The sequence below is a fragment of the Puntigrus tetrazona genome, chromosome 6 (assembly GCF_018831695.1).
Source record: "Puntigrus tetrazona isolate hp1 chromosome 6, ASM1883169v1, whole genome shotgun sequence".
Classification (NCBI taxonomy): Eukaryota; Metazoa; Chordata; class Actinopteri; order Cypriniformes; family Cyprinidae; genus Puntigrus; species Puntigrus tetrazona.
This window is the reverse complement of record NC_056704.1, coordinates 10,323,400-10,335,451: the sequence shown is the minus strand read 5'-3', so window position 1 is coordinate 10,335,451 and position 12,052 is coordinate 10,323,400. Positions and strand designations below refer to the sequence as shown.

The following is a 12,052-nucleotide window of genomic DNA, read 5'->3' as shown; positions in this document are numbered from 1 at the left end:
ACATTTTGAAAAAAATCCAACTGTGTTATGGATTACAAGTGGATTATTGTAATGATTAAAATTTTCTCTCATTTTCTTTTAAAGTGAGGGCATGGGGCTGTTTACAGATAGTCACATGGCTTATCCACATTTTAGAGACACAACGGAGCTTCAGTGTCAAAATAGGTCAAAAGAAAGACGAAAGAAGATCGAATAAAGCCATATGATCAGCACATGTCACACAAGTTCCATTGGATACAGTTGTCAATGAAACGCTCTGAACAATTCAAAGACTAGTATCGAGATAAAAACAGAGAAAAAAGAAAGAAAGAAAAAGAAAAACAAAGTTAGAGAACAGAGAGAGACAGACGGAGAGAGAGGCAGAGAGAGAGAGAGAGAGAGAGAGAGAGAGAGAGAGAGAGAGAGGGGGAGAGCGACTTAACTCTCGGAAAAAGCAAAAGGGGAAGTCTGCAAATAAAGGGAGAGGAGGAGAAACGTTAGAAACCACATGTGGCTGTTAGGAGCCATAATCCAGCTATGGAGCGAGACAGAATCGCTGGTAAGTAAATCTTTCTCTCTCTCTCTCAGTTTAAAAAACGGTTAGAAATAAGAACCCTGATAAACTGATTTGAAATTTGTTCATTACCTAATTTTTTCATTAGAGAAACTACTGTGTATGTAATTCTGGCTTTGTGCAGGTATGTCAGGTGGTGATCAGGCTCAGTATTCTCAGTTTCTGCGTTCTGCTGTCTGTTGAGTTTGGATCAAAGCAGTTTGTTGGAGTAGTTACAGTACAGTAGTTGGTCCGAATAAATTTAATTCTGTCACTTGTGTCTAGCCATTCTCAACTGTTTTTTCTTACAAAAACTAAGTCAGTTTACCAAGATGCAAAGTGCAAAAATCATTATGTTTAGTCTATGTGGATTGCGCTTTTCATTTTTAAGGAAGACACATGACCAAGGGTGTGATTTTATTAATAAGGAAGTGGGGCCTCTTTTTTTACTTTCTGCTTTGTAACTTATTTCTAATTCTCTCAAACTGCATCACAAGTATTTTCAATTCTACATAGTTCGAACACATTTTACAGGTGAACTCATTGACAGTTTTCACTTTGAAAGGAAAGAAGAAATATAATTATAAAGTCCCTGTGAATTTCACTGTTAATGGAGTATATGTGTTCGAGTAACGGTGAGAAGGTACACCTTACTCAGCAGAATCTCCCATAAGGATTGTGTCTGTATCACACCGCAGAGCAGCTGTGCAGGGAGGGGTTTGCTGTGTGGCATGCTTCAAATCTTTGGAGCTCCTGTAACATCAGCTGTTCTGGTTGGCAGTGCCACATGCCTTACACACACCCTAATATAATATATTGTGTTTAAATTATCATATCACTCATGTGTTGTACACGCACCAACATGAACTAATATTTGTAGAATTGGATTGAAGTTGAGCTGCGCTGCAGTTTAACAGGTTGCCACAGAGGGGCATTGGAGCTTTCCTGCATCAGAATATAATACGTAATGTAGATTCAAATATAACTTAGTGAAAATAATGACAAAGGATGAGATGGAGTCTGTGAAAGTGTCAGGGCATTTGGTTTTGTGTTGAAAGCTTTTCACATTTGTGTAAAGCTGATTGTGTTGTGTTGAAGTGTGTGTGTCTGTTATCAGGGCTGGGAACAGATTTCCGAACTGTAAATTCAGCTACATCAAGGAAGTTGTGGGCAGAGCTACTTCCTGGTTCTGCCTATCCATTGGTTTGCACATGTTGCCATAGTAATTAACACACCGGTTTGTTTTGAAAGTGATATGGCAGAGAATCCTAGAAGCCCTTGTGTCTCCTCTCAGAGCTCAGAAGATTGTTTTACATGTCAACACGTTAGCATAGTTAAGATAACAAGCACAAAGAGAGAAAAACTGGTCATCTGGTACATGTAGATAACACTGTGGAATATTGTGGAATCAGAGAGAGCTATTTTGAGAGTTTAAAATTCTGAATTATCTGAAATTTTGTGTATTTTTAAACCACTTTAATGTTTGTCTTTATATGAAATGCAATTAAAACTTCAATAGTCTTTAAATATGATTAATAGTATATTGCTGAATGCTCTAACAACTAACTGTTTTCAGTCAATGACCTAGTTTGAATGCTACACATATACTGTGTGTTCACAGGCAGCATCTGGATTACTGAAAAATCACTCATCCAGCAGTTTAATGACATGGTTGTGTAATTTCTACAACCTTTAAAGTTAACATCCTGCATTCAGTGGCGTATGGGATATCCTGAATGACTCATGACCTCACACGTGTACACAGAAACACACACATAAGCCAGCACGCTGTCAGTAATTATTACTCTGATATTTTATAACAGAAAATTCAGTCTTACCATTTAGAAAAACTGGTGTTTAAGGGCTTTGGATAGCCACAGATTTGGCAGAGACATTCAGAGAAAGAGCAGCATAGAATTTTCTCAGTGGTACAAATCACTGTGCAAATGTTCACATTAAATGTACAAAGTAGTTGAAGGTTGTTTATGTATGTTCATGAACAATAGTTATAATACCAATGTGGGTGTTTTTGATGCCAGACCCTTTAAAAGTGGAAATATTTGATTTTTGCTGTGAAACATTTCACACCTGTAATTTAGAAGCAGGATTTGTACTGGTTATTAACTATGATTATGGAAACTATCTCCAGTGCAGGCGTAGCACTGCGTTTGCCATGTAACGTTTGCAGTGTTAGAAAGTTATGGCTAGATGATTAGCAACAAACAACAATGTATTTTGAATAAGCGTCCCACTGCAATGAAGCATGGCATGACAACAAAGTGGGGATCCATGTGCAGGTTTTATTCGATACAGCATAGTCAGAACAAGCAGGGTGTCACGCTGTGGGAAATAACGCACAAAAAAGAAGAATCACAATTAACAGTCTTTAATAACTCCACAACAGGTGATATCCAAACAGGTCAGGAACACAACCGATGGAGAGGTGGGGATCCAGAAGGCCATTGTGGAGCCATTGTAGCAATCATAACAGCAACCCACCAAAAAGCAGTTTCCAGACACTTCAAAAAGAATAGACTAAAGTCCAGAATGGAGGACCAGGTCCATGTGGTAGAGGAAGAAAAAACAGTAGCAGAGCTGGCAAAACAGAGAGCCATTGGTGCAGGGAGCCAGGGCGGAGCAGTAAGCCCAGGTGGAACCAGCAAAGACCACCAAAGCAGAGCTGAAGACCACCAGGATGGGACATGTGTAGACGGAGCTGAGGAGAACCAGGGTGGAGCAACTGAAGATGTAGACTTTCAGAGTGGAACTGAAGACCACCATGGTGAAACAGAAGACTACCACAGCAGAATAGACAGGTCTGAATGTCCCCATGGAGGAGCAGACAACCACCAGGGTGGAGCTGATGGTGCTATAAACCCAACGAGGTTATGCAATCAAAGATGCCACCTTAGGGGGAACAGGATTATAGTAATAGACTCTCAACGCAACAAAGCCTGGATCTCAAAGAAGCACGAACAGCATGATGGTAGTGTCATACATAAACATCTGCTCTCTATACGGGTGACGCATGTCCCATGTAAACTGACCCATGCAGACTTGTTTGTGAAGGGGCAGCATCCCCTCAGACAAGAGGATTTTCAAGTGGACAGTCTTAGTAGAGTTACACTCCTATTTTAATTGGATGATAACAGTTTAGAATGGTAAAATATGCGAGAATAACCGGAAAAATGGGAGGGTTGACAGGTATGGAGCATAGAGTCTGCATGGTTTGTGAGTGTAGTGCCCCCTGGAATGCCAGCAGGTTGCACTGACACCAGCTAAAGGTCCTCTACACTGGATGCCAGCCTTGAATGTCTTGGGACCGACTTTGTGTTATCAAATGCAACATTCACAATGATGGCTGATCCATGATGGCTGATGACCGTGGCCTGACATCCCGAGGCTATGGCATGGCAGCCCTGACATGAACAGGCTCTGTAGACTTGATGTGAGCAGACTCTGGCTGGTCAAGCTTAATGTGAGCAGGCTTTACATGACAAGACTCTGGAAGATCAGCTGTGACTTGATGAGACTCTGGAACAGCAGCCATTATAGGACGAGACCCTTGAATGGAGGCCATGATGGGACAATAATCTGGAACAGTGGCCATTTAGTGGGTAGTCTCTGGGTTGGTTGCCATCTTGTAATAAGTCTCTAGGATGCCAGCCATTTTATGATCAGTCTCTTTGCTGTTCAGAAGAGATAATCAACAGTTCAAGTCACCTTTATTTATTAAGCGCTTTTAACAATACAGACTTCACAGTTTCTAATAGGAGAATAGTGTGTCAGTAGTGTAAAATGACAAAATTAAACATTACATTAGTTAAAGGCAATTCAAGTATAGTCAATTTGTATAGTTCTACTAATATGAGGCAGCTGTGCTGGTAATGAGTGCTGATGAGTCCAGGTAAAGGATTGTTTATGTACAGGCAAATGGACTCTTGGGTAAAGTGGAAATGGTCTGGAATGGAGTGCCCGTCAGTGAAGCTTACGGGCACTCCAGTTAGTGATTGTGACACCCATATTGATTTTATTTCTAGTCAGTTTACAAAATTGCATCCTTGCATGCTTTGTGGGCAAACGCTGCACATGACCCCTATGGTTTCAGTGGTTTCTCTGATCTTTTAGGTTATTATTATTATAATTTTTCTTCAAATTATGGCCTGTTTTTTGTTGGCTTCAGATTGACACTATACTCCCTTCACTAAGCCCTTTTCTGAAGAATAAAAGCTGAAGCTTCTTTAGTTATATGAAGGTACTGGAAATATAAGTCTATCTATCTTAATGTATGGTCTGCCCTACAGCTGCCATGAACCTCAACACAGAGGCCTTGTTAGAAAGCCAAGAAAAATAAAGCTCCAATGAAGTTTGGCTGCTTTAACATATGCTGGTCTGGTTTTAAATTGAATGATTATGCAGGGCTCAGGAGAGAGACTTAGAGTCTTCAGGTCATATGATTCAAAATGTTTTAACAATGTAGATGTGTTTAGATATTCATTAGTTAAACAATCTGATTGCTTGTTAATGCCTAGTTTATTTTATATCTGCTGGGTGTCTAGTATAGTGGGGGTTTTTTGAGATCTCAAACTGGTAACACACACCTGGATGGAGTTTATATCAGATTTTGAATGTATAGCTTTCGATCAATTTACACTTTTAATACAGGTAGATTCCAAACATTTCCCCTTCTCTCTGTCCTAAAACATATGGTCTGTTGGATCAGACTTAGTTTAGCTCGCCATTTATTTAAGAATTGGTTTAAGAGCAGTTGCTTCTGAGAATAGTAGATTGTAATGGAAGTAAGAGCTTATTATAGGATCTTTATGAAGAACACTGATGCATATTATTCTGGCATAAATTTTCTCTTTGTGCTTCCTATTTTTTCTCAATTTTTTGCTTTAACTCCAGGTGTGTGGGATGGACAAACAAAGTGCTCCCATAATCCCTCGAAAGCATGCTGGCTTGCCTTTAAAAAAATGAAGCCAAAAGGAGCTCTTGGGCTATACTTGGCCCAGCCAAATAGCTGGAGAAACTGCACCGAACTATATAATGTTTAAAAGCTAATTGTTGTAGTATATGAACAGCTGTCTAAGAAGGTTTTCGAAAGTCTGATCTATGGGTTTGGCATCTCTGGAGTTTCATTTGCAACTACTCTCAAGAAAATTGGGTAATAGTTAATGTAAATATCATTATTGTTTAAATGAGAATTACTTCATGTAAGGGCATTTTGACCCCATGGACTAAATTTTCACACCTTTCATTCCATTGGTTCAGTACAGCAGTATGTTCAGCATCATGACTAACTTATTTTTCTGAACCCGCATGTACAAATGTCATTTGGACTAACTTGGTATGATACAAAATGACAGTTGTGAGATAAGTTGTGAAATAACTTATTCAGTAGCATTTAATGTATTCTTAATACAAGCAGTTATATTATATTTCAAACTTGTATAATTTGATCAAATAAAAGCTGTTTTGTTTATTTTCATTACTGAGTGTGTGTAGGAATCGCTTTCATGGACTTTAAAAGCGCTGTGACTCTTGCAGGCACTTTGGCAAACTCATGTACATGTATCTGGGAAAGTTTTGTCTGGAATATCTGGCCCATCTTTAAAGAGATTGTATTTTCTTCCAAGTCATAAACAACTGGGTGGTGGGATTTTGAATCTAATGGCAGAGCGGTTTGGACATGCTTGTGATCTCTTTTAGACTGTAAGTTTTATTCTGACCATGTTCACATATCTAGATTTGATTATAAAACATATACTGGAAGTGACTAAGATACTTAAATGAGCAGTTCAGATTTTATTTTAGTGTTAAAGTTTATGACAGACTGCTATTAACTTTACTATCAAGCTGTTAGTGTGAGAAAATTTAGCTGTCTTTCAGCAAATCTTGTGTTTAACCATTTATTCGGATGCCATTAAATTAGAAGGGCAAAATAAATGTCAGCTCAAGAAAATTTTCCATTCACAGAACTGATTCTTTCAAAAGGAAGACTGCTGCATGGTCAAGTAACAGCATCTATAATGCACTTCATATGTTCTTGTGAGATGCTTTTTTTTAGCCAAAGCAGTTTGAAAGGGTGTAGGCCTGTATTTTTTTCAGTGGCTATTTTTTAGCCAGCTTATACAAACAGCAGAAGTAAAACTGAAACTATGCTTACTAACATACATCCACAAACAGATACAATGTGATACTGTATACTAATGAGACTGGTCTCTAAAGAATCCCATTACCACCACATAAGAAAATAGTCATTCGGAAAGGCAACTGTTTTTATGAATTTTACTAGTTTTGAGGTAAAAGTAAAAAGTAAATAAAATAATAATTATGTAAAATTCAAATGTTTTCCATTTTAAAATCTCAGTTGTGACATAAAATAATTATAATTTTAACCTTATGTCATAATTATGACTTATACATTCTACTAATAATTTTAAATTTTTCAAATGGTTGTAACTGGATTTCATAAATTTGCAATTGCACGAATTAAGGGACTATAGAGAGCTCCAGAGAAATGAAGAGTGTTCAGTTGTACTGTCTGAGTGAACTTTATTGCAGCAGGTGTTGGTGCGGACCATAATACATTAAAGAGGAAAGAACAAAGAATAACAGCATTGCTGCTTTTGTTACACTTATAATTGCACACACGCACAACTTTTGGGCGTTATTGCCTGTGGCCACCAGTTCATCCTTCATGTCTTAGAAGATCAACTAAAATGCTTAATTAAATAACAGAACCAGGGCAGCTCCTCTGGACATTCTGTGACCTTTAACACTCCATCAGTGATGCTGGCACTGCTACCAAACAGGACATCTGCATTCAGACAAGCATGAAAAAAAGGCCATGCTACTTATGTGGCTTGATATAATATGAGATTGTTTCTTGTTTTAGGCTTGGGAGGCATGCCTATGGTTTATTTTAAAATTTCCTGAATCTGAATTTGATTCTGATCATACATGTAGATATGACCATGTCCTTCCACTTTTGTGCTCATAAGCAGTTGCGTCCATGATTAAAGGTGTTTTTAGTAAGTAAATGTAAATGTTGATTTTCTGTTATCCTCACATATTCACTCTTGCAAGGTGTGGCAAAACATTAATATTTTTTGTTTCATAAAAGCAAAATGATAATTCCCCATTTTAGGCAGGGAAATCAAATTAGACTTTCTTAGAAATGTTGAACTATAATAGTAATTATTTAAAGAATAAACTAAAATTGTATTTGTTATTTCTGCTTATATTTCATCTGTTATCCAATATTTAGCTTACCTTTACAGTCAGTGATATCTAATAAAGTGTATTTCTGTACAAACAGTTGCTGTTTGAGGCACAGTCTTTGGCCAGATCACTGAATTGGCTGTTCCACCCTACTGAAAAATCATTATAACATAAAATGGTGTTTCATAACCCTTCTGGGCTGATAAGTGCACCCTGGTTACAATGTCACTTTTACCATCTGCAGAATATTAGCTGTGGGTTTGGGCGATGTGCCTCACAGTCTGGATGCCCTCAGCCTTCCATTACTTTGCTAACACTATAAAATATAATTGTTAGGTTGAGTACAAATGAATGGATTCTTTTGTATTTTTTTTTACATAATTTGTATTTTAAACCTCAAATCCTTCTCTAGAATTTGATGATTAGATCTACATGTGCTAAATACAGAAGATAAATCTAAGAATTTAACAATGAATTCCAAGCTGAAGGTTTTCTAATTTATCCTTTTCCTGCAGCCCTAAAACGCTCATTTGAAGTGGAAGATGTGGACTCTTCCTCACACTCTTCATCGCCTCATACACGGCGAGCGCCATCCAATGTTCAGAGATCGGCCATGTCCCCGACCAGCGGAAGGTATTATGAGCTGGGCTCCAATGGCACCAAGCCCCCTGACACCTCAAAGCCCAAAGCCCGAACGCCTGAACCGGTGTCTCGTAGGACAGAGCTAGGCTTTGACATCTCATCAAACAACAATGGCAAAGCTATTGAAGGCTCTCCCAGGTATAAGCTGAAACATGTATGCACAAATGTATAGATACAATCTGTTTCTAGATTTTATTGGCAAAACCAGAATTGCATTGGGTGGCATTGTCCAGCAATTCCAGCTGTGTGGTCTTGCTTTGGTAAAAGAGAGAAAAGTTGACAAACAGAATAAAGTAAGACTCGCCTCTTAGCAGAAAATATTGCTTTTAATATTGCTCAAAGTCAGAACATGAAAGTATAAAACTGCATTGGTCTTGCGAGTCGAGATGTTCCAGTTTTATCAAGATTTACAGCAGCAACCCCTGATTTCCATTAAGGATGAGTATGCATTATAAATATGCATTATACAGCAGTCAGTTTATTTTTGTGTGCCACTAAATCATCTGTTTAAATTGATCATTTAGGAAAACTGCTGTCACTACTGTGTGTTACTCTGAGACACGTAATAGCTTGGTTTTGTCCATTCAAAATGGATGAAAAATATTGAAAAATAATATTCATGTAATATTTAAATATAAACAAGAATGTAATTTGGTTGTAACTAAACAGCCATGCTGATACTAAGTTAAATGACACGATTGTGATTTAAATATGTCACTGTCAATGTAAAAGTATTTTATTATTTGGCAATTGGTGGCCAATTTGAATTTTCCTTTGTATGTTTTTGTAGACCTTACTCTTCTTGCATGGGTTTAGGGGTGGACCATCATGGTGAAGTTTTATCAACAAATCCATTTTCTTATCAACAAAATACATTTTTGTTCAAGCCAGACTTTATTAATTCATATGACATCACCAACTTGTACAATACTTCTGAATTCATACTGAACAGTATTGGAATCCAGAAATTAGTACTGAGTGACTTTAAACAGCTGTTGTCTTTCTTCTCAGCCAATAAAAATACAGCTGGACAAGCAGAATGATGCCGGCAGTAAAAAAGTGATTCAGTGCTGTTAAATGAAATATAAGCACTATTGACCAACTGTTGTATAATGCAGATTAGTCATAGCTGGTGTAATGGATGAAGTGCAACCTAAATAAACTAGATAACATGTTATTGTGTCCTAGTCCTGGCACGGCTCGGTTTGGGCTAAGGAGGCCAGATGTCTTAAGCCACAGTAAGACACCTGAGACGCAGAAGCACACGGTCACCTTTAGCAAGACACTGGAGACTATTGCGCCCATCACTCGTGCTGCATCTACCATTGTTCCTCATGCCAGTGCAAAACTTCCAGAGACCACCTTCAGGAAAAGCGAGCCACCAAGCCCTGCAGATGGATCAGCAAGAAAGCCTGAAATCAGTGTCACCAAATCAACAGACACCAGAGGTCATGACAGTCTTCACCATCCACCAGTTACAACAAGGTGTCCATCACCTAATCATGTTGGACGGAAATCCCCAAGTTCTGACGGGCATCGTAAGTACAATCCAATTATTCAAACCTATTTTTCCCAGAATAGAGGAATGAAGCTCTTGGAAAACCACACAGCTGGTCAATTGTCTTCTGATTTAAAAAAAAAATCCATGCATTCATGTTTTTTTTTTTTTTTTAAATGGCCCACATGTGTTATTTCATTATTGGTCTTTCCTTTGGTGGTCTGTCCTAAAGTGCTCTGGTCTGTGGTTTATACTATTATCTTTAATCTCATCTCTTGCTTTAAAGGGTGATCAAGCACTGTGTGAAGCGAAAATATGTGTCATTATTGAGAGAGGTTTTTGTAGTCTTCTGCTTCATGTGATTTCGACTTTCTAAGCCTCATCCCCCTTAGCCTCAGCTCCAAGCCTTTCTGTTCCGTGTTTGATCTCAGCTGGACACTGAACTTAAACTGACTCTGACATCCTGAACGAGCCGTTGAGTTTTGGCCCTTACTGCCCATGAGAAATTAGCAAGATGCAAATGAGCCATGAGTGGAAGAAAGCTGCAAGGCAGCCGCAGGCTTCTTACTCTGTCTGGACTGGAGCCTTTTAGTCCAGCTGTGCTTCAGACAGCCTTCATACTGAGACATAAACATACCGTGGTAACTCGGGATCACAAAGGACCTGAGGTAGAGGAGAACTGTGCTAAATGAGAAGAGAAGTGGTCACATTTAAGTCAGTGCAGCTGTGGAGTATCTGCAAACGTAATGGTATTTGTAGTCGAAACTATAAAAAACATCCAGAGGCTGTTTATGCCAGACTTCATTTAAAGTTCAAAATTGCTATAATGAAGACTGTTGTTTATTTAAGGAACATTAAATTTAATGAATATGTTGTCGGTTGTATTCATATCTGGGATAATATAAGTGGTTTCTATTTTCTTCCAAATTTACATGCACTTTTACGGAAGATAGAGCTAACCTTGCGGCTTAGAATCTGGTCATATTTTTACTAGAGGTTTCAACAGGTGTGCAACCTACAATCAGCTTACCATGTCTGACCATGATGTATTTGCAGTCTGAAATTTTCTCTGCCTTTCGTGGTTGTGATATGGTTATGATGTCACAACAGCTCACACGGAGGTCGTTGCTATAATAAATTATTAATGAAATGTCTGCATACATCGCGCATAGAGCACTGCGTTGATGATGTATTTTTGTAGGCCAGCCCAGAAGTTAGCATCAACCATGGTTCCCTTGACAATATCGCAACAGAATTTTCCCACTTGCTTTGGGATTATTGCAGAAAATAAGCACTGTGACTAAATAAAGTTTATGATTCTTGGTTCGTCATGATTTTTTTGCAGAAAAACTAAATTCACCAAGGTCACATGTCTTCAGCATGAGCATTACTAAGCTTCCGACAACTCTTGTGTGTGTGTGTGTGTGTGTGTGTGTGTGTGTGTGTGTGTGTGTGTGTGTGTGTGTGTGTGTGTGTGTGTGTGTGTTTTGGGGGTGAGGCGGGAGTTTTCCTAAAAATCAGATTTAGAATAATTTGCCAGAGCACAGTTCTAAACATAATGAGGCTGTAAAAGCAGACTAGTGAAATTAATTTTCCAGTTTATGTGATGCTTATTGTCTCTGACATCCTAGTCTCATTTTGCCTCTTTGTAGGTAATTGTCTTTTTGGAGCTTGAAAGCCTGCTGTCTGTGCATTCTCAAGCCAGTAGTAAGTACAGAGCCGATGCACTCTGAGTAAAGTAAATGCTAAAATATTTTAGTACTGATTGTGAAAATGTTATGATTCAATTCAATTGAGAGCTAACATCCTTGTTTACAATATTTAATCTCAGGAGCTACAAATGGACTGTGCCTGGGCATAGTGAACTGTAAAGCATGTTGGAAAGAAAATGTCTGCTAACAAGTTCAAAGCTAGTAACTTAACCCTGTCATTCAGACGTCAGACTGTGCATATGGAAGATACAATGATAGACATGAGAAAGGAAAAAGGGCCTAGTTAAAACAACTTCTCGCACATTTGGATTTGATTAGTCACCCGAAGTCCTCCTCCTCCTCATTATTACATGCACAACAGAACATACCAATGTACACGCATACATCTAAACAACTTGCACGTGTGCATCACAACCAGGTACACATCCAAACACAGAACAC

General features: G+C 38.4%; 1 protein-coding gene across 1 annotated transcript in view; it reads left to right on the top strand.

Moving 5' to 3' along the window:
- Positions 1-410: 410 nt before the first annotated feature.
- sept9b (septin 9b) overlaps positions 411-12,052 on the top strand; it is a 39,038-nt gene continuing 27,396 nt past the window's right edge. The window contains exons 1-3 of the mRNA XM_043241894.1: positions 411-538; positions 8,275-8,539; positions 9,590-9,939. Of these exons, the coding sequence (XP_043097829.1) occupies positions 517-538; positions 8,275-8,539; positions 9,590-9,939 (637 nt within the window). The 5' untranslated portion in view covers positions 411-516. The remainder of the gene's footprint in view (positions 539-8,274; positions 8,540-9,589; positions 9,940-12,052) is intronic.